The sequence below is a fragment of the Ptychodera flava genome, chromosome 13 (genome assembly GCF_041260155.1).
Source record: "Ptychodera flava strain L36383 chromosome 13, AS_Pfla_20210202, whole genome shotgun sequence".
Classification (NCBI taxonomy): Eukaryota; Metazoa; Hemichordata; class Enteropneusta; family Ptychoderidae; genus Ptychodera; species Ptychodera flava.
Genome location: NC_091940.1, coordinates 35,201,453 through 35,228,989, shown reverse-complemented (window position 1 = coordinate 35,228,989; position 27,537 = coordinate 35,201,453). Strand labels below are relative to the sequence as shown.

Genomic DNA, 27,537 nt, shown 5'->3' with positions numbered 1-27,537 from the left:
TTTGCAGTTAAAGACCTTTAACCTGTTCGGTCATGTTTATTTGTGAAACAGTCAAGGGACAGTAAGTAGATACTTAAAACTGATTCTCGGTGGATGTAATTCCTCCAGGCTTAAATTAGATAATTATCAGATGAAACCAAAGCTTAATTTCACAATAGTCACTTCTCTGGATCTTAAATATGGAAATCTTGAAAGAAGACATTCAAATATTTCCAAGAGCTGTTATTTTCATTCATCTCTGAATGACATGATATATTTTGACCAAAAAGTCAAAGACATATTTCAGCAAAACAGTACCTTTAAACACGCCCTCTATTACCTAGTGAAATTAAAGGGCCCTCAGTTTTAATTACCTACTTCCCTCAGGAACCAATGTCCTTGAAGTTAGAACACAAAATCATTTCTGCCCACACGTTCCTGACTTTCATAAACACAATTGTCCGGTCATTGTGGAAAAACTTTCCGGTGGAGACGTACAATCACTTGAATGAAGAAATTGCTTAACTGTCTCTGTGTTTTTATAAAATATACTTGTGAACTACCAGGAGCAGTTTCATTGGATATGGAGTACCATCAAATACTGTATGAAGGAAAAAAATGAACTTGCAATAGTTACTTTCAAAAAGATGCACTGCTACAAAATGTGAGTTGACAGGATCTGCAGTTAAACTGTCACATTTTTATATAGTAAATAATGTGAATAAAAAAATCTAGTGGTTTTATATAATTGGCAGAACAAGTAATTTAACCCTTTGAACCCTGACCTCCTGGTGACCTATGACATCATTCGGACATTTTTTTCTGAGCCGGGTTCAAATGGTTAACGATTGATAGCTCTTCAGCACTGGACTTTTTACCTGATATCTGGGGTTTGCATTCGGATCACATACATATATGATGTATGTAATGTTATTGGACCACCATTTTGTTTCAGTTTTTAACCCAGTGAAAATGTTCACATGTGAACTGTGTAACCAGAACATCAGCTTTGCATTTGGTATGGTACATAGATCAAATCTCTGAAACTATCATACTATTGTGAGGACAAATTGCCTTTAAATATTCTGAAAAATACCTGAAAGCAATTAAAGCTAGGTTTTTTTTGCCAAATGTTGCTGTTAGTGTTAAATCACATGGAAGCAGAAGGCACTTAACAATAAACAGCATGAGAAAAGTGTTTTGCCTGATTGTAAAGTCCTGGATGACTTCACATGTCTACTCTCGGGTACAGTAAAACACGCGCACACACACACACAGCTTTGTTGGACATCAGCGACCAATGCCGCCAAGCATTCTCCCTAGGAAAGTCTATCATATCACAAAAACATTTACTCGCAAGGTTTGGTAATCTGCAAATGAACGGCATCACTGTGGTCATAGTAGTTTAAAGTCGCTTCCTTCTTGTGAAAGTCTCTTTTTTCAGAGTTAAATACAAGCGCATCATGAAACGGAAAGCTATCAACACAAATTCTTCTCTAGTCCCTTGGTAAGCCCTGATCAGAACCAATATTTCTATTTAACTGGTTCTATCCACTGTCAAACTGAGTAGCAATAGAAATCCCTATTTTAGGCTCTTTATACAATATTTATCTCTTTATCCAATAGTTTATAAACAGGAACAAAAATACATTTTATAAGTAGCTTGATTGCTATACACAAAATTTTTAAGTTAACATTTTTTTGTTTCCATTTTTTCAGGATTTTTTTTGTTTTCTTTTTTCTTTGTGAATGTACCATTCCTGTTCACTTTGTTTTCAATTCCAAACATAAAGAGTGAAAAACTGGCAGCAGTGCAGAGTCAATGCATGGCCATAACGCCATGAGTCCCGTTAGAAAAAGATCTGCTATTTCTGGATCTGTGAAGGAAGGGGATGGGGACAATTCCCTGAAGTGATTCATCTGTAAAGAAAACAAGAAAAAAATTACACGTAGTAAGAAGACTTTCAAAAAGCAAAAGGCAAAATGTACGACTTGTGGCACTTTTGTATCTTATTACATTGTAAAAGTGCCCATCGTTAACCCTTTTCCTGCCAAGTCCATATTTCACCATCAGGTCAAGATGGTTAAAATTAATGAAACACAACATATTCCATATCGTGTATTTTAAAGCCCCAATAGCTGCATATGTTTACTAAACTGATCTCAAAATATCCTTCGTTTTCCAAGAGTTTCCTTCGAATAAGACCCATTAGAGACTGAAAAAGTGTATAATGCTGCCATGAGTGTCGAGGGTGGCATGTAAATTCAAAGGTTTTAACGTCATTTTACATTTCCCGCCATTATCAAAAACTAATCGACAGAGGAAATAACGATTACAACAACAAAATGTTAGCCACTGTGTGTTGTGCATTCAAGTAAATGGCATCATGCTTGTTAATTTCTGTTATGATCACGATGTATATGTCCAGGAAATACTTTTTTTTGTATTTTCCATGCCATGCCATGTTTTGGCTCAATACCGCTTTTTACTCACTTGGCTGGTGGGAAAGTGATACTGTCTAGCAGGAAAAGGGTGAAAGGCAAGTTAAATTTTGTGCAGAAAGACTGTCACTAGGTAGATAACACAGAAAGGTACTCTCACCACCTCTAAATGACCTTACATCCTGGTACTTTGACAGTAATTTTCATAATTTGTTCATAATTTTGTAATGAGAAAATGTTTGCCCAACATTTAGGTATGTAGTTGAGAACAGCAAATGCAGAGTCAATGTTGTTGCCAGAGTGTTCTTGCAAAATGCCTGGGTTTGAACTTACTTTGGGTTTTTACGATTCCTATGATCTGTGCTATACTGCATCATTTTCCGCAGTGTTTCTGCGATTCCCACTGTCCTGTCTTCCTCCTCTGTATCCCCATCTTTGATTCCCTCTGTAACCTCTGTAACCACTGCCTCCTCTGTAGTTACTGCCATAGCCTCCATAGTAGTTATGATAGTAGCCTCCTCGTCCACCACCTCGGTATCCACGGTAACCGCGACCTCTCCCCTTGCGTCCATCAGCAGACACACCAAAAGTTTCAGCGTTAAGAACTCTCTCTTCTTTCCATGATGTTCGTCCTTTGGCACTTCTGGAAAACAATCAAATCATTATATGGAATAAATGTAGGCATTTTACTCACAGTACGGTTTCTATTGATTTCCAAATCCTGTTCAGATCAGATCAAGACTGGCAAGACAACTGGACGAGAAATCAGTAACTCTTGAAAATGCTTTTTTAAGAATGATTCTGCCAACATTCCACACAGCACTTTCCGCAAATAGCTTAGTTTCCTGTGTGTAATTACAGTGTTATCTTTACTTAGTCTTTCACAAGTATGGATCAAAAAAGGATCAGACATAAGATAAAACATTTATCTTTGCTTTACCACCTCAAAACTCCAGTTCACTCTAAAACCTAAGTTCATATAACAATAAACACAGATTTGAGCCAGATGTGGAAGCAGATACAAAGCCTGTCCTTGTGTGTGTGTGTATCTGCAAATACAGATAAGTCTGTGCCTCTGCATTTATTCTATTTTTTCATACATCAGTCAAGCTTACCCTTTATTCTTCTCTCTCTCCACAGATTCACAAGATATCATGTCAAAGAATGATTTTGTCTTATCGTAGTATGTAACCTCTTCTTCGTCTTCCTGAGTCTCTTCTGTTGTTGCCGTATTGTCTTCACCATTAACAACTTTATCACCTGTAAATAATGTACATGGTCAGTTTAAAATCTTGATGTTTTTAAACTGAAAACTGATTGTTTTATGTGTTTTACCAATGGTGAATACGGAAAGTGTAGATGATAGTATTGTCTCATTTTTACCGATAACCCTTTAGGTCAAGCCATTCAACATAATAATAAAGGTACAAGACCATTTTGATACAATTGCTGAGACATAGCTATCACTATGAGGTCGCATTAGTGGAAAGCCAAGCACTTTTGTATTTGTCTGCAAGACAGTGTCACTGAAAATCTTACAATAGTTAGGGGCTATCGATAATAAAAGCTGACGCACAAGAAACGTAATTCTTTCGTTTCACTTGAAACCCCCTCCGTCCCCCCCTCAAAACGAAAGTTCTTATGCGAAATCAATTTCGTATTATGATACCATTTCTGACAAACCCACACACACCTCTCCGATCCGCACGCCCATGAAAAAATACCGGAAGGGCTTATTAACTAATAAACCTCCACTTTACGCATTTCACTTTTTAAGGCAGAACATTTTAATGTATTTCGCACGTAGGAAAATGTTTCACATACATGTTTCAAGTTGAAAAAGCGTACAAGTTTTTATTTCACATTCATGTCTTTTCGTTGTCTTTCTATCTCCATATTTTGTGGTCATTCTGTTCTCGATGAACACGCAGGTAGTTATGCGTTCTCGCTGCAAAGTCGCACTTCGAAAACAATAGGAAATTCTTATGCGATTTGACGCATACAAAACGAAATGAGCTTTTACCCCTCCCCACTAAACGAAAGAATTACGTTTGTCGTGCGTCAGCTTTTATTATCGACGGTACCTTAGCAGGTCAGGGTTTTCCTAAGAGAGTTTCAACCAGCTTGACCTGACGGTGACAAGATGGACTTGGCATAAACAGAATTAAAACACAAAATTCTTTCTTATTTTCTGTCAGCACTATTAAATTTTGATTAGCATTCTTCCTTCAAAATACACTACACACTGTCATATTGGCATGCATGAAACTGTATAACACAGTAATCCATGGTTGATGGCAGTCTTATTCCAGAAATATGCCTGCATTTAGAGATCACCTCTCTCATGCTTGAGAACACATATGCTGCATCCCCTTCCACCTGGTCTTAGCTAATATGCAAATAAAGATATAAATGTATAGAACTTTGTTTCTTCAAAAGCTAATTAGCATGTTATCACATAAACCAACATGTCATAAATATTTTCTGTTCCAAAATCTAGGTAACCCCTTTGCTGCTACTCTCTGTACTGAACAAAGTATTGCTGCTTGTATGAATATCTTTACCATCATGACCAATAACCACTTACTTATTTTCAGCTTCTGTTGAAATTCATCTTCAATGGCTTCTTTGTTAAATTTCGCATTTGAGCTTTCAAAATCAAAGTCTTGTTCAAATTTGATTGGATCTGACCTTGACTTTATCTGACCAGTACGATTATTTGACCTTCCGCGACCACCTCTTTTACCTCCACCTGAGGATAGAAAATGAGAGTAATTGTACACTAGAGAACTACAAATGTGAACAGACACACCTTCAGGCTCTCACTTTGTTGGTTTTGGAACAATCTTCCAATTTCAAACAATTTATATACATCAAAGTAATGGTGACAGATTTTGGAGGCAGTGTAACACATAATAAGTTTACCACTTGATGAGGAATAGCTCCATCAACAAACTGATTCTGGAATTGAGGGCAGTGAGAAAAAGGTATTGAAGGCATGCTTCTTGTGATTTTTCAGAAAACTGTTCAACAGTGAAGGTTTGAAATTAAAACTCTGCACTGCTAAATTATTTTGTAAACCTTCTAGTCAGAGGTGCTAAACAGTTTCTTCAAGACAGTCAATGTTTCCTCTCTCCAGTTTATTGGCAAATACATGCTCATGAACATCTGTTCCCAACAGAATTTTTCATTTGGACAAATAAAGGATGGAAAAATATCAAAGATTTTGCTCAGTACATTCTTGACATGAACTAAGCTAGCAGACTAAGAATACCTTGTCTTTGATTATCTCTTTGGGAATCCCGATGCTCTCTTTGACCATCCCTGTAATCTCTGTTGTCTTTCTGATGATCCCTTCTCTTGTCCTTATCTCTACTGTCTCTCCGCTCTTTGTTGGAGCCTCTGCTAGGGGGTCTATCGTCTTTAGAACTTCTCCGTGTTCTGGACTCCTGTTCTGCTTCTGGTTTGGGAGACTCCGTGGCCTGTACCCCCTGTTCCATTGTGGGAGACTTTCTCGCTGCAGCTGCGGGAGGTGTGGCTCGTCCTGTGAAAGTTTGACACAGTACTAATGTAAGCTCCAGCTATCAAGCTTATTCCAGAACACACATAATCATTACCTTTCATTGGTTAAACTATAGGTAGTATTGCTGAAACCAGACAAAATTTTGCAGGAAAAACTCTTGATACAAAGTTGACAAGTTACCTTGACTTCAGAAGGCAGCATTCTTAAACACAATTCTTCTGTGCTAGTCTACTATTTTATTTTTTTTTAATTACAATCAGACATAGCAGAGTGTAATGCTGTAATTTCCCTTTGATTTTTTTCACTATTGTTGTTTATATGTCAATTGTAAGTTCCTGCTCTACTTTCAAAGCATGTTGATATACCCACTATATAGCTTTCCAAAATTGTGTCTTTGTGTGTAAAATCTGAGTTGACAAGCTGAGTTGTGCATCTCTATATGCTTTGGGGAGTGGAAGAAGAAACTGTAATTGACATGAAAAACAAAAATAGTGAAAAAAATCATCTAAAGTTGCAACTCCTGTCCCTTTAATCCTTAAACCCCGGTGCGGGGTATAAAAGACCCCTAACTCATCAAAAATTCATAATGGCGCTTGAGTGACAACTGGCAACAGCAAGGTAGACCGCTCCGTGAAAATCAGCCGAAGCGATTCTCAAACAAACATTATTGGCATACCATAAACATAGACTGTTTCATAAACACGTAGGCCATACAGGTATCCGCAAAGTTTCACAAAGCATTTTAAAATTACGACGATTAGGGGAAAAATCGCTTTCGTAACAAAGGAAATGGCCCCTAGGGAACAGTCGTTCCGCGATTCAAACAATTGTCAATCATTCAGTGACGCGAAGAGGTGTAAACTGGTCAAACATTTGCTGTGCATACGAGAATAATTACGATGCAAACAAACCATGTGTACGCTTAGAGTTACATGTACATTGGCGTGCACGCAGGATGAAAACTTCGTGGTTGTCATAAACTATTTTACTAAAAGCGTTGATGATGCAAAGACATCGCGAAAGTGAGCCATTTTTGGTCGTGACTCAGCAAGAGATGAGTCAGTACCGGTACGATGTATCCTTGCGAAAAGTGCGTACAATGTATTTTACAGAACTGCAGGCAGAGTCCATAGTTTACAATGATATCGAAAACAACTAAATATTAAAGCATGGCGGTAGCCTTCATGATCAATTTGATTACAGTCAGTCAAAGAGAGCCACTTTTTAACCCTTTTCCTGCCAGACAGTATTAAGACTATTACTTCCCCATCAGCCAAGTCAGTAAAAAGCGGTATTGAGCCAAAACATGACGTATTTTCACCCGCTTGGCTCGGTATGTTATAGCATCTTTAGTCCAAAAAAATCAAGTTTACAGTATTTATGTTTTCAACAGCCTTCAAATGTATAGTATTATGTTAAAATACACCATATGGAATATGTTGTGTTTCATTAATTTTAACCATCTTGACCTGATGGTGAAATATGGACTTGGCAGGAAAAGGGTTAAACAGCCCCCCAAATCTACGGCCGAAAGTACCAATACGCTACAGTCGCTTTTGATATAAATGCTAGCCCTGAAAACGGCCGTATGGTTTGTGTATATGTTGGCTACACGTGTTCATGGCAATGACATGTCGTCTTCGGAGGGTTGGTAAGGTTTTGACATAACGGTTGCCCCAGTAACATTTGGACTTCTGTTATGAGCAAAGCTTGTAAAGACATCAAAACAGTATTTGAATCGTCAATGTCAGTTCAAGGTGAGCAAGTGAGCATCGACGCGTCATCACCCGATCTTCTTTGAAAGGCTTAGGCCTATTGATACGTGTGTCCGAGATTGGCTCATTGAGTTGGCACTACATCGTAAGATTTCAACAAAGGTTGGACTTTAATTTCTTCAATAACGAAGATATCTATGAACACACTCCGTGGTTCATCTCCAAAAATAAACATAACTCTTGATGAGTTGTCCGGGGTTACCCTCAAAGCAACTGATCAGCCGACCTCGATCGCTCACAGATATCGTGGTACGCGAGATTCATGGAAATCTCGATCCTTCCGTGATGTAGTGAACTTATTTTTTATTTTAGCGATCGGTCATGACGTCGCGTCGTTCACCTACTTCCTACCATTTTCCTGACCGTGTTTCTCAATCAATGTTTAGATCCGTAATTCATGATTTCAACAAACGAAATTGCCAGCTTCGGATTATTTTTAATGTTTATGTTTCTTATTTTCTTGATGATTATTTCCACTACGTACAGCGCCATTTCCGTATGTATTGTCGATATGGCGGTCAGTAGCCGAATCATTCCCAAACGATGACATGACCCCGAAACTTCAGTAAATCAACTCAGCAAAAACTTCTGTAGATCAACTCAGCACGCTCCTGTTTTTATGAAATTGATATTTTTCCTTCTTTCTTTTTTTTTTCGCGTATTGCGAAGGCTGTACCTAAGCTTATAGTCAGAGCGTGAGTTGAGAGCAAACAGATTACCCACGTAATGCGAACGATAGCAACCGTTACCAACAGACTCATTATGCAGAGCCATGCCCAAAAACGCCCACCCAAACTTGGCATTAATCCGGATCCCGGTCCATTTCGCCCTGGGCTAACCCTTCATTCCTATATCTGTCTGTAGAGGTCTACCCTTGCTGATGGAAACAACTGCTGACAGACAAATGGTTGAATTCAAAGTACAGAAGTCAACGCCAACGATCAAAGTATTTTGACACTCATTCTTTGAAGTTACATCAAAAACTACACAGTACAAATGTTTCAAAAATAAGATGACATTTTAATAATTAGCACATCGGAATATGATACGAGATAAGACAAATTTTCATTCACAAAAGAACTTGAAATGCTGCAGTAACTATTTGCTGCAATTCACAAGATAAAATTTATACAGACCTGCACCTGGAGGCATTTGCTGTGGCATTGGTTGGTTAGGCATCATGCCTGGTGCATAATGGTAAGGTGGTAGCCCACTGAATGGTCCATAGCCAGGTGCCTGACCATAGCTTGTAGTACTTGGTGGTTGGAATGATCCTACCGTGGTCACTGGGCCGGATTGCTGTGACAAAGAAAAACAAAAGATTTGTCATTCACCTGAAAGGATCACAGTTTGCAGTTTGAAATTTTGTTGAATGTGAGCGGAAACACCAAGACAAAGAGATCCAAAATTGTCTCCTACAAGCTTCATTTGATCTCTGTGTTCGCGCTGCCCATTCGCCACGTTCGCAAATGCGAATTGAAATCAGCAGTGGCGAAGAAAAATCGATCCTAATTCGCCACAGTGGCGAAAGTGATTTTTGTTGAAAAAATTCCGCAAAATAAGCAAAAACGTTGGGGTTTTTAGTCTTTGTTGATCTGCGCTTCTCTTTCGGCGATTCGCGAAAAAACTATATCCACTTCCGTATTGTTCTCTCCGACGTACGCAATTGCAATCGAGCCAAGTCTCACGAGAGATTTGACTTCAATTTGTATAGTGTACAGCATGCACATAAATGACTATCGCGAGAATTGAAAATGCAGGCAGACGCAATCGAGCCCTGTCTCGCGATAAATTTGACGTCATTTTGTCTAGTGTACAGCAAGCAAAGCGAACACTCGCGAGAAATGAAACTTTTGCTACAGCAGACACACGCATTTAATCGTGGTCAGAAAGTTTGGTGTTGAAATTTATTTGCATCGTGGTCTAGACGTTCCGTGTTGCGCATTTTAATCGAGGTCTTATTTTAATGGTGGTCGATTTGCATCGCGGTCCTCATGGTCCCCTATTGATGTTAATTAAAATCGCCATCCCAGCGACGCATTCCGTGTTGTTGTCGATTTGCATCGCGGTCTCGACGTTCCGTTCCGTTCTCGACGTTCCACGTATCCATGCTCAGTTGTGATTTTTTGGTTGATTTTGCCGTATGTTTTTTCAGAAACATACGAAATTCGTCTAAGTTTTAAGAAACAATTAATTTCTCTAGGCGAGGACTATTCAAGCTCGTTGTATCCTCGCATTTAATTACCGATTTTCTGTAATACAGTTATTTATGTGGTTTACGGAAATTTTTGTGACAGCTTCAGGTAAAAAGGTGAATTGGACAACATTTCATTTCTGTCAGGAAATCATAGCGCGTACGTCTTGTGCAGGTGAACTCTACGGAATTTTCTGATATCAAAGATGTTTGCTAATTTACAATGATACTCATACTAGTACTTAACGAGATTTCCTGTCCCTGCGTACGATGCTGCGTGTTCCGCTACAGCTAATCGCCCCGCTCACTCGCTTTGTGGTGAGCGGGGCGATTAGCTGTAGCGGAACACACAGCATCGTATGCAGGCTACATCAGGGTCCAGAATCAAGCAATTTCCAGTGTTAAAATGAAGACAATTGGATACAAGGTTGATGTGTTGATAGTTTATTCTTGTGCATGCAACCGACATTGGAGATTATAGCATTATAGAAAGCTTTGTTTTCGTAAATTGTGTGGCTAATAAAATTTGTCTGTGGCTAATAAAATTTGAGACTATTCGCCACAGTGGCTAGCAGCTTTCCAAACCCAGCGCTAACACAGGATCTGATGTCATCTATCTTATGCCAACTTAAATATCTTTGTGGTGCCTTTGGCAATGGTTGGCATTCATGAAGATTTCAGTGTGATAAGACATTTACAAATCCATGACATAAATAACGCACGTATTAACTCATGCACTGCAGAGCTTAAAGCCCCTTCGATCACATTTCCATACATGTGGACACAAATCCACACACTAACAATATTGGCCGAAATAAGGTTGAACAAAGGCAATTGACAAAAGTTAGAAGGTAAAAAGTTGATTTATAAGTATTTGTTTGTCAACAAACTATTGAAGTGGAAATATGTTGATGAACCACAGTTGCATGGATATAAATTCAGATTATGTTGATATACAGCAAGCTTTAACTTTTCTAAATGAGATAACAGTAAATATGATCAAAAAGTGACAATTCATCATGCTCACAGAGTAGTCTCAACAAGTCATCGTTGATGACACAGTCCCCACTTGTTAATGGGTGCTTTGATTACAGGTCCTCAGAGAGGATAGAGTCCTCTTCATTAGGTCTGTGATAAAAATACTGTTGAATAAATTCGCTTGATACATGTCTGAGTTGTAGTTCAGGAGATGAAAAAATCGTAATAAAATGGCCACATGGTGGCCATATTGGATCGAATCACAAAACAAATCAATGTGCATATGTATGACATAGGTCAATGTCCTTGTACCAAGTTTGAATAAAATTGGTTGAGATATGCCTGAGTTATGGCTCTGTACATGAAAAAATCGTAACAAAATGGCCGCATGGCGGCCATATTGGATCGTATCACAAAACAAATTGATGTGTATAGCTATGACATTGGTCAATGTCCTTGTACCAACTTTGAATAAAATCTGTAGAAACATGCCTGAGTTATGACTCTGTACATGAAAAAATCGTAATAAAATGGCCGCCTGCTGGCGGCCATATTGGATCGTATCACAAAACAAATCAATGTGCATATGTATGACATAGGTCAATGTCCTTGTACCAATTTTGAATGAAATTGGTTGAGATATGCCTGAGTTATGGCTCTGTACATGAAACAATCGTAACAAAATGGCCGCCTGGCAGCCATATTGGATTGTATCACAAAACAAATTGATGTGCATAGCTATGACATTGGTCAATGTCCTTGTACCAACTTTGAATAAAATCTGTAGAAACATGCCTGAGTTATGGCTCTGTACATGAAAAAATCGTAATAAAATGGCCGCCTGGCGGCCATATTGGATCGTATCACAAAACAAATCAATGTGCATATGTATGACATAGGTCAATGTCCTTGTACCAATTTTGAATGAAATTGGTTGAGATATGCTGAGTTATGGCTCTGTACATGAAACAATCGTAACAAAATGGCCGCCTGGCAGCCATATTGGATTGTATCACAAAACAAATTGATGTGCATAGCTATGACATTGGTCAATATCCTTGTACCAACTTTGAATAAAATCTGTAGAAACATGCCTGAGTTATGGCTCTGTACATGAAAAAATCGTAATAAAATGGCCGCCTGGCGGCCATATTGGATTGTATCACAAAACCAATTGATGTGCATATGTATGACATAGGTCAATGTCCTTGTACCAATTTTGAATGAAATTGATTGAGATATGCCTGAGTTATGGCTCTGTACATGAAAAAATCGTAACAAAATGGCCGCACGGCGGCCATATTGGATCGTATCACAAAAAGAATCGACGTGCATATCTATGACACTAGTCAATGTCCTTGTACCAACTTTGAATAAATCAGTTGAAACATGCCTGAATTATGGCTCTGTACATGAAAAAATCATAATAAAATGGCCGCCTGGCAGCCATATTGGATCGTATCACAAAACAAATCGACGTGCATCTGTATGACATATGAAGTAATCCTTGTACTAAGTTTGAATGAAATCGCTTCAGGCATCTCTGAGATATCTGCGTGAACGGACGGACGGACGGACGGACGGACGGACGGACGGACGGACGCACGCACGCACGCACACACGCACGGACATGACCAAACCTATAAGTCCCCCCGGACGGTGTCCGTGGGGACTAAGAAAGCTTTGTCTACAGATCATTGACACCGGAATTACTGACCAGAAGGAGAACATTCCCCACTGTTTGCTCACTGGTATGAAGATGTCATTGTTTAAAGGCTGGGATAAGTTTGTTCTAGTCTGTAGGAGGATTATGGAGGCCTTATAGCCTTTTGTTTTCCATTGAAATTGACAATCTGATACCCGACACAGACCTTCAAATCTGCAAAGCACTAAACTTCTATTATGGATGAGAACTTTCACAATATCAATCTCTACTGCATCATCAACACTACATAGGCAACCAGTCCACACACAGCATAATTATGTTCTCCTATAGTAAAATCAAAGTTAGACTTTCATAGCCCCCGTGCCATACGGTTGTGATGGTGAGATTACAATGTAACGGAGGAATATTTTTTCTGGTTCTTAACCAGTCCATGGCACCTCAAAAACCAAATATGAAAACAACTGAAATAGGTAGATCTTGACCTTTTTCACAAAAAAATAAGACATGTGAAAGTTCACCATTTGCACAATACACAAAGCCGACATGCCTAATAACTTGCAAACAAATTTTGAAAGCTGTTGGACTAGCATTTTACAAAAAATTTGATGATCTGACAAAAGAAAGAGAAAACTGCTCTAAAAGTGTGCACATGCGAATGTCACAATAAGGCCAAAGTAAGTAAATTCTTTGTTTTGCGTCCACTCAAAATCCTAAAAGGTACGCGGGTAAGCGGGTAAAAAACACACACACAGAAAATTTAACACAAAATCTGTTTGCCTTTATTGGACAAATTTTCTCAAACCACATATACTCCTGTCACAGTGTGACACACTGTATGATCACTGTATGCATTTTCATAACAAATGGATAAAAATAAACAGTCATTCTTTGACGTTTGCTTTTCTCTTATTAGTTTTAGATTTCTTTCTTGTGCATTCAAAGTGTCCACATGTCAATACCATTGCACAGCAACTTGACAGCCTTGACAGTTTGAGGAATGGGTACACTATAACAGTATATACAGTACAGTCCACGCAGAACCCGTCACTGGTGCGGGAACAATGCCCGCATAAAAAGTGCATTGTGCGCGCACGAAACGAGCATCATTGCCAGCAGTATGCGGGCAGATAAAGTGCAGTGTGCCCGCAGTGTGCGGGCACGATTCGCGCATGTCACTGTGCGGGCATTGTTGCAATGTGAGGCACATTCACACCTTGACCTTGAATGTATGGCTGAGTTGAACGCTGTTGCATGAGAATGTAAGTTGTAAGAGTTTCATTCTTGTGGACAAAAATTGCAACAAGTGGACGTACAAGTGGCTACTGTAGTGCTGGGTTTTGTCATCGGCTCAGCCGAACTTTGACCCATTGCTGATTGGGTGGGAGTTGCGACGTTTAGTGTCATTTACAAATACTAGTACGATTTAGGCGGGGTAAAGTGTCTCTACTACCTCCACGGTACAATGCATGATCTGTTACTGTGAAATTGTTACTCTGACTTGGTGCGCTGTGAAGATCGAGTCCGATCGAAAATTATCGAATTTCTCAAATAAAGATGACATCACTGGTCGCGAGACGTGGTGTTGAAGAAACTGAGTGAGGCTGTGATGGTGACGATAGGTACATGTAAGTTGTTGCCATAACCGTAACGCATCGTAGAAGACAAGTCAACACAACAATAAAAATTCTTGATCTGTTTTCTATTTTTCAAAATGTGTACTTTATAACAGGAAGACGATTTATCATGGCAGAAGTGAATGCCTGTGAACTTGAATCACTCTAGTCTATACGAGCTCATATTCTTTTTTTCAATTGTCAAAAAAGACGATTTAGAACTAAAAATGCTGAACTTCTGTGACAGTTTCACGGCTTTCTTCCTCTTTTTCATGCCTAATCGTAATCGTGACTCTCATTTTCGGTTCACATTATCATGTTTATGCCATACAATTAAATGAAAGGAGGTCAGAAATTACGTTTCGTTGCTTACTCCCCTGTAGCGCGTCATACTTTCTCGATATACAGTAATCGCGGTCCCTCTATCACAATGATATTACCGGTATGTACATGCAGGTGAGGTTGTTTTGTGTGACGCCTGGAAAGACCAAAATTCTACAAGACGCATACTCTTATATGGTTGGTTTTTCCTTTCGATGTACGGGACGATTGAACTGAGAAGCACAAAAATCGCGATTGAGGTTCTGCTTCGTAAACCTGTCCTCGTAAATTTCAATGATTTCACAAGCCGAACGTCTCTATCAGCATTTTTTCTAGCCAACTATCACTATTAGTGGCACAAATAAAATGATTAATGTGAGTGGAGTAAACTGACCATGTTCGTAAGTAATAACTTGAATTTTCTCCACAGACATGAAAACAAAATATTCGTTTTGGGCGAAATCTCAATGAAGTTTTGATACGTTCCTCGGATATTCCGTACGAAAAATATTAAATGGACAACATGGTAGTCGATGTAGAGAAAGTCATGATCATCATACTGCCAACGCAATCATACAAACTACAGTGACGCCGCGTAATTTTTCATCGCCACCGGTGCTTCACGATAAAGTCCAACATTAAAATTTGTTTCCTGGGTCATAACGACCATCTGAAAAAAAAAACTACAAAAAATACGGCTTCTGCTTATATTTTACATATGAACTAATACCCGATAAGGTCCATTTGTCCATTGTTCCCATGCACTCCGAACGAAATCGGGGCCAAAAATCTTGAAAAAATATCACGTCTTTTTTGTGATAATGTCAGACAATACCATGCCAAAAAGTCCGATATTCAAAAACTGTTCCAACCCTAACTTTTTAGTGACGAAAACTAAAACACTGTGCCAGTTTCTGATAGTATTTTCCGTTCGAGTCGACACCTGACGAACCGAATTTCAAATGTTTCCCGCCCCCAACTATTTGCTGCAGAAAAATATGTCTTTTTCATGTCGTGTTTTACGTTGATCAAATCAAACTCTGTAAAATACGCGCGGTGCAGTGTGTTCTAAATCGTACTCCGACTCTGAACATTATTTATATCACAGTGAAGTCTATTACGTCACCACAGGTCTTCAGTGTCGTTTTATTTTGTGACAGACAGTCGTTCGGGCGACGACATTCCCTCCACATCGAATAATACATTGAGGTACCAGAAGAACGACATTGTGAACAAAAGCTTGGGGCCGAAACGGGAAGAGTTGCCTGGGAAACATGTCAAATTTTGCTACACTGTCGTCCAGATGACCTTGAAGACTTGACGTGGGTTGCAATCGCCACCCAGAGCAGACATTGTCCTCGGCCTATTCAATAGCGTCTACGCACTAATCAGCATGATCAGGCGACGGGTCACAAAGGTCATCGAAGTATGCAACAATTTACAGTAAAGATTCGCGTCGGCATGATTGTTTAAATAATTGCGATCACATTGCTGGTGTATACTATCAAGTTCGGAAACACTTTTAAAGGAATAAATATTTTTTTTTACAAAAATAATTCCGTAATTTTTGAAGAAATCATAAATCCACGAACTTAACGTTTCGAATCTGCAAGTGGGTTATTGTTTAGATGAACTCAACCACGCTGAAACATGGGTACTCTTACCATTGGCGGCATTTTCCCCACTGCCAACTTCAGTCATAACTTCAGTGCAATGGGTAGTCGTAACGAAAGAACGATGTCGCTTCTCGCATCAACGTGTCAAAGAACGCGACATTTTAGTGTTGAAGTAATGCAGACGTATCACTACTTGTAGAAACACTAACGTACTGGATGTTTTTTGATAATGCATGCTGGTATCAGCCTTGATCCACGGATACATCAGCACCAAAAATTCTCGAACTTTCCGAGGTTCGTGTTACAGTCGGTACGATTTAAAAATACTTGCGATTAAATCGTTGTTTGACGCAGTTTTAAATATCGACAATGCATTTGACTATTCAAAACTAGAACAAAATAAAGTCAATGTGCCACATAACAAGTTGGCCTTTTAAGGGCCACCAAATTTGAAGAAGGAATTACGAGTAAAAGTTTGGAATAAATGAGACTCACACAAGGATTCCAAAGATAATGTTTTATTTCCACCCCCTAAAAATTAAAAAATCTGAACCGGCGATTGTCTGAATATTACACCTGATTAAAACTGCAATAAAAAGTTTTGGTCGGGGCGCTAACGCGGAGATGCATGTATGACACCAATTTTCACCATTCGGAGAACTTCTGGAAATGTATTGTTTATGACACATTCTCCACGGGTTATGCGATTTATTGAAGAACATGTTCGTCGTCTTTGAGTTTGCAGAATTGAATTACGTTGACAGTATATAGCCTTGATATGTATGGGAAAATGTATGGTGCGTTTTTACTCAGACAATGACAACTTTTGAGGTATTTTTTGCTATTTTCATCATTTTATATGACTCGAATCTTTGGTTCAAAGTGAAAGTTCGGCATGTAAAATGTTTTATTGAACGAGACCGCATCGGTCAACAGTCAATGGTCTATAGTCGCATGGTCGCTATGGAAACCAGCAGTTTCCAAGAATAGCAGGCGAATTCCTCGAAGCATTATGCTCCCATGGGACTTTATCGGACCACGGTCCCACAGAGGGCTTTCAATTCGACAAAATGGAATTATTCACGTTTTTGTCTGTCACTTCTGAACGTCAAATACATGTTGACCACGAAATTACTTCAGTCAAGTCACTTCAATTTGTAAATTTTGGTACATTTACATTTCAATGTATGTTTGACTCGTCACGAAACAAAGGTCGCAGTTCTGGTCCAAGGACGTTCACGCAGGGGTGCACTATCGACTCAAGTCTACCCCGAAAATTTTGAACGTTTTTTAAAGCCGATAGACGCAAGTTGCTGTGAAGACCAGCAGCCCAAAACTGACAGAAAGAGTCTCAGATTTAATAGTATGTATCGCATCGATATAACTTTTTTTTTAAAAAAATGTTATGCTTTTAACTTTCTACACTAAACTGGAGGGACGGTACATCGTAATACAATACAGGACCTGTATAAATGTTTAGAACTTCTGTCGTCATATTTCCCGGTCGGATAAAGCCGCCTGCTTTAATTCACCGAAGCCTAGAATTGTATTTTACACGATGACTACATTCGGGCTTAGCGGTAGCCATATTTGCTTGGAAATGCCCAATCGGACAGGGCATGCAGTTTGCAGTCTGGATACTTTCGCGACTTCTAGGTCATTTTGGAACTGGGTTTTCTCGTTTCACATTCTGGCATCTCGGGGCCTGGTTTAGTCGTAGAGTGTACTACTGACCCTCTTTCAACACAGTGCATGCGTGATGGCTCAGATATTTTTGAAAAGGGACAAGCACCGGACAGACCGCGGATGTAGTTTTGTACGTGACATCCATGGACCACGGTCCCTCTACAAAACTCGGACTTGGCATCTCAGCAAAATGGTTCGCCGATTCGGCTACCTTCGAAACTTCAGTTCGATTTTTTTTGCGACAAACACGGCAGAATTAGCACGAAAAATCAGTAAGCCAATGAAAACACTTGCATTTTCCTACGCCATCACCGCTGACTTTACTTCAGTATGATAGTGACTCTATATTGCTAACTGCAGTGTCTACTATAGACAGTCGGATCCAGAGCAAAGTCGTTCGTGTAATCGTAAAAAGTTCAGGACAAAAATACAAGCTGTTGATTTCAAAAACAAATTTTATTTCGATGCTGGTTGTTATTTCCTGGGCGCTCTCGTTTCCTTACCTGTGTAAAAAGGATGCGTTGTTTCAAATACAACAAATTGACCGGGAAACAATTCAAAACTTGTTTTCTTCACCCTCCCTAATATAAAATGGTTTACAATCTGGTTCTTCTATGTATCAGGTTTCGCAATCATGCTTTAGTTCATGTACGATGTCTACTATACGGCAAATGACGAATTCATTCAGAAAATTCCCCTGGCATATGTGGTCTGTGCCTGTGATATTACTAATACGTATCATGAACTTTATTTATTGTAATGGCCACAATAATGTTCACTTGTTGCAATTTTTCACAAAGCACGTCCAACCACGGTCTACACGTCCGTGTTCCAACCTTAGACCACGATCCGTGAGAGGTCTAGTGTCGAGGTCCAGCAGAGTTTGAGGTAGATTTCTTCAGAGCTGTACGCATACTGTACGCATGTGATAATATCTTACTGTGACCTGTCTACGACTAAGATTTTTTTATAGATTTTAGAGTTGCCTTAGGCAGACAAAGAGAGTTTGGAGCTGGTTTTAGGACTCAAGATTATTCAGTTACTCCCAGCCGCCGCTATTTCAGTTAGGCAAGTGTAGCAATGTTGTCACCGACAACTACCTCTGGGCACACATTTTTTGAGTTCAATACCCGCATCGTGCGGGCACATTTTGTCCAGTGCGGGCACAGTGCCCGTAAAGTGCTCGCACAGTGCTCGTAAAATGCTGGCACTTCACACCCAATTGTGCTGGCATAATGCGCTTAGAGTGCTGGCATTGTGCTCGCAAAATGCGAGCACAATGACAGGTTCTGCGTGGACTGTACTGTACTATAGTAGCAGTCTTTTGTCCTCAAGTTCTTGTACGTTTTGCTGAAAGGTGTCTTTTTTCAAAGAAAACACCAAACAGATATGGTAACTTGTAGCCTCTGCATTTAATTTTAGAAAGATGGGGCATTAGAGAGAAGAAGAAATTGATGATATAATTGACAAAAGTATTCCCTGTAGCTTCCTCGGGACCATCCGTAAAACCAGCACCTTTCCTTTCCATGAAATAAAAGAAAGCATTTCGCAATTGTCAGTCTCCACACACAGACTCATCAGACCCAAATTTAGGTGGAAGCTTCACATCTATATTCCTTGCACTTTCAAAGTACCACACCCCAGATTGATTGAAAAGATGAAGTATCATGGCATAAATGGAAATATTCTACAGTGGGTCAAAGCATGATTGACAAATACAAAACAGCGAGTGGTCATAAATGGAGCATCATCTGAATGGAGAATACGTCACAAGTGGTGTCCCAAAGGGTTCAGTTCTTGGACCAATACTCTTTCTAATCTACATCAATCATACTGGCGATGAAATTAGTTCTGAACTCAAAAATTTACTGACAATACCAAGACATATCATCCCTCGCGAAATTGTAGTGATCCTGAAATTCTACAAGCTGATTTGGACAAGCTACAAAAAATGAGTGAACACTGGCGGACGCATATTGGCTACAACAACCCCTTCAATAAATACTCAATGAACAATATTTCACTGGGACGTACAACTGAAGAAAATGATCTACTTCATTCTACCTTAAAACCTTCAAGCAAATGTGATAAGTTTGCAAAAAAAGCAAACAGAATGTTGATCTCATCAAACGATCATTGTCGATCAAATAAAAAAAATGTCATTCTTCATCTTTACAAGCAACTTTTGACACCACAGCTCGAACATGCAGTACAAGCTTGGTCACCATGGCTACAAAAGGACATAAAAATCTTAGAATAAGTGCAACGCAGGGCAACAAAAATAATACCTAAAATCCAACACTACAATTATCAAAATAGACTTAAACAGCTAGGTTTAATAATAATTGAACAAAGAAGAATTCTCGGCGACATGATTCAACTCTAGACAGTTATCAAACGCCATGACCACTGTAACCGTTCACTTGAGTTAGCAGCCGACTCAAGAACTTGAGGACACTGTCCCAAACTTCATAAAATAACCGTTCGACTTAACACAAGAAAGTACTTTTTTCAGCAAGAGTTGTGGACACCTGGAATAAATTACCAGCCGATGTCATTAATGCAGAAAGTGTGACCTCCTTCAAGAGCAGCTACTTTCCCATAACCGTGCCCAAACTGAACAAAAAAATACATGTACGTAAAGGCCTTTCGTTTACAGGACTGATCACTGGTTTATTTTTTGTTTCAAGTTAAAATGGACGAATTAACCAAATTTTTGGCAAACCTAAAAGACCAATTAACTAGGATAGGCCTCAACACTTTCCGATTTTTCCGTCTGCCATACTCTCCGAGTCGTGGTACTCAAGTCCAATCGGCCGACTGAATCTCTCTCTGTTCAAGTCCCGATTGCTCGCAATGACCATGCCTTCAAGTTGCCGTGCAAATGTCTCCTGTTTTTTAACTTCGATTATTTCCCTGCTTTCATCCATTTTTTATCGTGACGACAAAGCCACAACAGGCAAAGCCACAACAGACAGCGAGAACGTGAGGCCCCGGCGTGAGGCTGAGAGTATCGACAGGTGTAAATGTGTAGAGAGTACTGTTTTACGTCACCGCATGGTCCATTAGTGAAATCTGACTGCCGTAAAGGAGTATTTCGTCGCAAAGTTAAAAGCCACGACTTGTTTTTGCGACAAAATAGCGCCACCAACGGCGAAATTTTGAAAGGAAAGTTTGTGTTTTTTTTCCGAAAAATCTCCAAAAACCTAGGCGCGCGCGGACGCAAAACAAAGAATTTACTTACTTTGGCCTAATTTTCATAAATCAAAATTTAATCACTCTTAGGAGCCTATTAATATGTTTGAAAGCTATTACCCAAGCAGATCTGAAAAATGTGTTTTGATGAAGAAGAACAAAATTAGGCCAAATGTTTACATATTCAAAATCTCTTCATCATTTGCATGTATGTTAATCAGGACATTCTAAAATTAGCTAAAATCAAAATCCAGTCCTATCGGACTAAGTATAGTTAGTCATTCCTGAAGAGAAACTTTTGACATAATATGTCCCTAAAATTCTTTAAAATACAAATATGCAAATGTTATGCTAATTTGAACAAACGAATTGTCTTAACCAATATATATATATATATATATATATATATATATATATATATATATATATATATATACCAATTATCATAGAAATAACTTTAATAAATGGAAATTTTGAATTTATGAATTGTCCTAACCAAAATATATATATATATATATATATATATATATATATATATATATATATACCAATTATCATAGAAATAACTTTAATAAATGGAAATTTTTGAAATTATGAAAAACCATACTTGTAATTTTTCATAATTCTGCAAATTCCATTCAGTTGTAGATAATCACCAAAACATTCCTCATACCAAAACTGGTCATATTTGGTATCGTTGTTCTTGAGTTAAGAGCTCTACAAATTTGGTGTACAGATGGATGGGTGGATGGACAGACACAGACTGACAGAATGATGACATGACTTAAGAATACCAGGATGACACTAAATATTTCATTACATTATTAATTATTAATTTCATCAATTTTTCTATATGATAGGCATTCTTTGACAGGCAGATTACCACCTTAGGGAAACTTGGCCAAATTATTTAACTAGTTACAAACATTTTCAAAAAAGCATTTTGTAGCATAAACACAAAATAGTACAATATTACCAACCTGAATGATTGCAGGGTCCTGAGGAGGCAGTGGAGGTTTTGGTGCTTCACACACATGCAGGTCTTTGATATCACGACCACGAAATATTATGTACTCATATACTTCATCCCTTGCTGCCATAGGCCGGTCTGTCGGCCTGTCCTCTGTTCCAAATGAACGGACTGAAATTGAAGGAAACAAAATTGATAACTTAATGAATCACCCACATGCTAAAACTGAGATTAGCTGTAGCTTAAAGTCCTAGTAAGCGTGAGCAGATCCAGTGGTCCACAAGATCCTGTACCACCATTTTTTTGCCTGTGGTCAATGTTTCATCTACAGAGGGGGATGGAGGATTACCCCTCTGTTGACGTGATTTGTCAAGGGAGACCAGCCCCATGAAATGGTGCCAGTCATACCTTGGAGATACATGTAGAACACATGAAGTGATTATGAAATCCACCTACATTTTCTGGTAAAAGGGGGAAATCCCCCCGTTGATGCCATCCTGGACGAACCACTGCTGAGGTCTCATTTATTTTGCTATTAATGGTCAGGCAGATAAATGACAAAATTGTGAGACTGAGAGAATGAAAGTAGGACCCTAAGACAAAGCTGAAGGACCTGTGGGTCTCTTTTTTGATATTGCTCCTTGGCCCATCAGTTTTAAAAATGCATTTATTCATGACTGTTAGGTTCATTTTGATCAGCATATGTTGCAATTGTTGTTCAAGTTCTTTGAAAAGAGGGTAAATATGAATGGGCACAAAAATTACTGCAACTTTGCAGTTCGCGTTAAGTTTGCCAGATCCTACATCCTGCATGCTGAAAAAGGTGCCCTGACACGAGTTTGTGATAATTGTTGTACGTCATCAAAGCACAATTATTCATGAATACTGGGTGTACTACTTTCAGAGGTGGTTTACATCTCTATACTAGACTTTTATCCTTGCATTCCTTTGTAACTGCAGTCCTAGTAAATGCTGAAACCAAACACAACAAGAAGATTACCATATACGAAGGACACAATGCAATACCACCAATGTATGGGAGCTGTCTGTTATCCCGTACTACTGACAGTTACACTTATTTCCTGACCTACACACCTAGTTACATCTTGGGGGAGATTGTCCTCAGCTGTATTTATGATTTTTTAAAATCATTTTAATGATTTCATACACAAAAGCAAGCTCTGGTAATGACTGGAACTGAGCATCTTATCAACAGGTGGACTAAAAAGTCCTTTGAAGTCTCTCTAAATACTTTGATATGACTTGTAAACAAACAGTTTTGGCAGCGACCTTTCCAACAAAACCACTCTCTTTACCACCAAACTGGCACTTGGCAAAACGGCAGAAACTAAGAAATGGAATAGCATGACCTACTGGTAGCCAGATTGTCACTATCTTTGTGTGCATGACCACTTTACCTGGGAATGCCTATTAAACAACAGCTAAAGTAGCATTTCCAAATAATGGACTAAAAATGCTGGGATAAATAGGGCACACCCACTGTGTATCAAATTTTTAAGTATGAAAATTTACATTATAGTGTATCTGAATCAGGAGAGTTCAAATAATGGAATGTGTGGTTGACTGGAAAGTTTTTGTGGCTGGGAGAGGGACAGTTCTAAAATGTGACAATGATTGTCCCGTTTGGACTGTTCCCTGACATAAATGGTGAAAGCTAACAAGCTTTCTCAAACCTCCACTTCTTTTATCCTTTAGTGAATTGCAATCAAAACATGATCATTGAAACAGAAATACTGTAATCATGCATTTTTTATAAACAGTAGCATATTTGACATCAAGCATATTTTCCTTTTCACAAATCTGTCCTACATGGTCTTCAAGAAAGCATACAGTTCCAAATCAGAGACATAGTTATCTTGTCATTGTTCAGGAGTTTTTCCAAGACAGAGAATCATTCAGATTTCACATGCGTATAATAGTTGTCAGGCAGCTCAAGAACATGGCAATCAAAACTGTGGCACAACCAAAACATTTCAGGTTTACACTGACAGTGTTCCTCATTCGCTGACAGGTGTATAAAGCCTACTCCACAGTAATATCCTTTATATAATTTAACCCTTTTCCTGCCAAGTTGGTGAAAATCCGCTTGAAATTCGGTGTAGCCAGAATCTAAGCACTGGTGACCGTTATTCTCCCAACCCGGTGGAAATCGGGCCCTTTTTGGGTACCCCCTTTCCTGCCAAGTCGACGGCACTACGTTTTGCTATCCCCTGTGCGTTTAGGGGTCATCCGAGGAAAGGTTTTCTGACAAGGAACGCCTTTTCCCCTCGAAATGGGTTCGCAGGGAGTTGATAGACAGGGAAAGGTGCAGAAACCTGTCCGCCAGTCCCCCACACCCGAGGGGGGCTGGGTTTTTTTTAACGCTTTTTAGCGGACTTGGCAGGATAGCATGGTGACGTTTTCTGGCGGAGTTGGACGTACTTGGCTGCCTGGCACTATAGAGATTGCTGCCGAACTTGACCAACTCGGCAATGCTAATCTAGAAGGCTACCTCTTGCAAACGACTTGGCAGATATGCCGATGGTGCGAGACGAAAGTCACTTATTCAGTTGTGCGTGACTGAAAATGAGAACGTATTTTTGACGGGACGGTTCGACTTGTTCCTCCGATGGAACGGATATGAACGACTCGGAAATACCATTACAAACTGGTGTCCGACGTACTAAGCTGGGCTTCAGCTCTGCAAGTTCAAGCCAGGCAACGTCCTTCACCGCCTTGGCCATGCCATTCAATGGACGTAGCTTTGGATTTTTTATTTATTCCATCGTCCGAAGTATTGGCTCTGGTTTGCAGGCAAACGTATCCTCTTGCCGACGCATTGGTAACTACGTACGCTGTTTGCGTACAGAGAATTCAAAAGGTGACATAAGGTCAATATGCTACGGGGATACCGCCTGCATTTAGCAGGGACTGCTTTTGTTATGCAAACCAGCTAGCAGTACAATATGGCTGCCAGGCATGTGGACACGTCGATGGCTAGAACAATGGAAGCATATTGCGTTGTACCCATGCATCGCAAAAGTGAGACTGAAGACTTGGGTGTAGTGACTGGTTATCACTGGTTAGCTGCAGCCCAAGCCATGTCGGTACAAACCCGTACCTGACTGAGGACCACTCGATTAAGTCAGTAATGGACGGTAACACTCGTAAACCAACTCCCAACTGAGCTGGCTAAACTACGTGGAGCTGTGCTTCAATGGCTCAGCCATGTCGTTAATACAACGGCAAAAACGTAGTTTTTACACTACACTGCCTAGTCGTTGAAGGTACGTATTCAATTGACCCTACCCTGGGGAAACAGGACAGGTTTGCCGGTGCTGCTGCACCCCTAGCACGACCCTCAGGGTCTCTGACTAACAGACGAGTGAGGTGATGTTTGTGCCTAGCGGACGTGCGTAATACTGAAGGAGTTTATTTCCGAAAAAATAAACATGAAACGGCAATAAAATGACGCACTCCCAGGGGCAAACAAAGCCGGTGACCTCAATTTTTTTCTGCAGTAACCCTTGAGCTCCTTCCCCTGTCTACGGGCATGTAGAAATTATCGAAGTCTAACACGTATAAGTACGGCTAAAACAACCCTGAAAATGGGCGATTTCTGCCAAAATGCCTGGCAGGATAACATGCAGGAGAGCCAATCTTTTGCAGGCACATATTATGGGGCGTTTTTCTACTGACTTGGCAGGATAACGGACAAGGGCGCTTGGCAGGAAAAGGGGTAAAGGATAACCAGTCTGCTGTACATCTTTACAGTTAGCGCATTTGATTGCCTTGTTATACATTTAGATTTGTCTTCAGGAATGCAAAATGGTGCAAAGGTCAATTTTATAGTATAGTGCAAAAATAATCAATGGTAAAACCGGTTGTTGGCGGTCTACCAAAAGTTTTTACCTGGTAGTGATGACATTTACAAACAATCAAAACAAAATGCAGTGTTGAATCAATCTTTAAAAGAATTTCACAGGAGTTGCACTTGTTCTTTCTTGGGACGCTTTGTTTGTGTAACAAATATCCAGGCTGAGGGTAAAGAGTTTTGTGGGAACGTTAATGTGAATTAGAAATCTGAGTTTTCTGTCGTTTCCACTAAATTGATGTTGGGAGTACATTTTTGTTAGCTCTGCCATTGACATAATAACCATCGTAGTATAATAGTTTACATATTCGCTTGAACTGATGCATGTCATCTCACCATAGACTAAAACTTGCTTCATCATTCATCATCACCGAGTGGTCAAGACTGTACCCCTGTACTAGCTGTAGGCTGTCGTGACCAGCAAAGTATAAGCGAAAAATAGTCACAAATGTTAGGTGTTAGCACATTATGCAAACGTAATTGTAACTCTCTTATGGCTTGCTTATTCCAATGAGCATAATTAGAAATCGTAGTAAACATCGCACAGGGTTACTGTACTGTGAAAGCTAGGGAGATTTACATCGTTCGAACAGTCAGAATGAAAAATCATGTTTCTACAACTCCAGGAAATGCAACACCACTGTACTCTTTGGAAGACTACAAACTTTACATTGTCTTTGCACACACAAGAGGGATAAAATGACGAAGGCGAACACTAACATTGGTAGTAAACATTTACGTGTACAGGAAACAAACTGCTCCTTATTTACTAGAGCTATAAATTGCAGTGTTTTGGAAATTTACAAACACGGTATGCATCATTTGAATTCGTCAAAATTATCCCTCACGTGGTTGGATTTTGCAATTTGAATTTGTTCTGCGATCTAAACACTGCAGCTCAAAAAGGATTACCAGAACCAGAAACAATTTTGGCCGCAATTTCCGCTAAAAACGACGTATAGTACGCAATTGTTTTGTTATTTTGCAACGCTAGTAGTATAAGCTCACCTTTAGCCAGAGCCACAGTGGACTCCTTCGTATCGATTGTGTACAAAATCCCTTCATAACGAATTTCAGCCTTCGAAATTAGGCTTATTTTGCTGCCTATATACGGCGTGCCCCCACTCATCCTGATTCTGAGCCGTTACTGGGCCAACTTTTCAGGATGACAACGGATGGCAAACCGAATCTGAAGCGTTTACGTTCTCCAAACAGAAGATGATGGCGGATATGGCTTCATGCACCCCTATGTTTGTGATTATAATTATTAGTGCCTTGATGGTCTGCATGCTATCGAAAGATTTACACAAACGTTATGATAAGATAACGTTAAATTTGCAATCGATGCCTGTTTATGGCCAATACTATTTAATTACAAAACATTAGAAATTAAACTGCCATTCAGAACAAAGTGTAATTAAAGGCTTCCATCTTGACAATTACTATCGCATAGGTGACCCTAAAGTTCCGGGTATGCTCGAAATACTCAAGGTCTCCTGCGTTGTCAACCTCACAACTCAGTACACACAACGTCGGAGAGCACTGAGAGCTATAACTCCTGGCTCAACACGTAGTTACCTTTGCTTGTGGTTGTTTTTTGATTTGCCACTGTTAATTCTTGCAAACCCAGCATGTGGGTTACGAATACTGGCGACTGAGCAGCGAGAAACACAGGAAACAGTGGCTTAGTAGACACCGTAGCACA

General features: G+C 39.5%; 1 protein-coding gene across 1 annotated transcript; it reads right to left on the bottom strand.

Annotated features, from left to right (window-relative positions):
* LOC139148277 (protein LSM14 homolog A-like) lies at positions 1-27,081 on the bottom strand. The gene is made up of 8 exons (XM_070719626.1): positions 26,841-27,081; positions 21,969-22,129; positions 8,856-9,018; positions 5,696-5,965; positions 5,009-5,173; positions 3,537-3,681; positions 2,755-3,064; positions 1-1,899 (listed from the first exon to the last, which is right to left on the bottom strand). The coding sequence occupies exons 1-7, from the start codon at positions 26,959-26,961 to the stop codon at positions 2,785-2,787; spliced, it is 1,305 nt and encodes a 434-aa protein (XP_070575727.1). The 5' UTR covers positions 26,962-27,081; the 3' UTR covers positions 1-1,899; positions 2,755-2,784.
* Between the last annotated feature and the right edge of the window lie 456 nt (positions 27,082-27,537).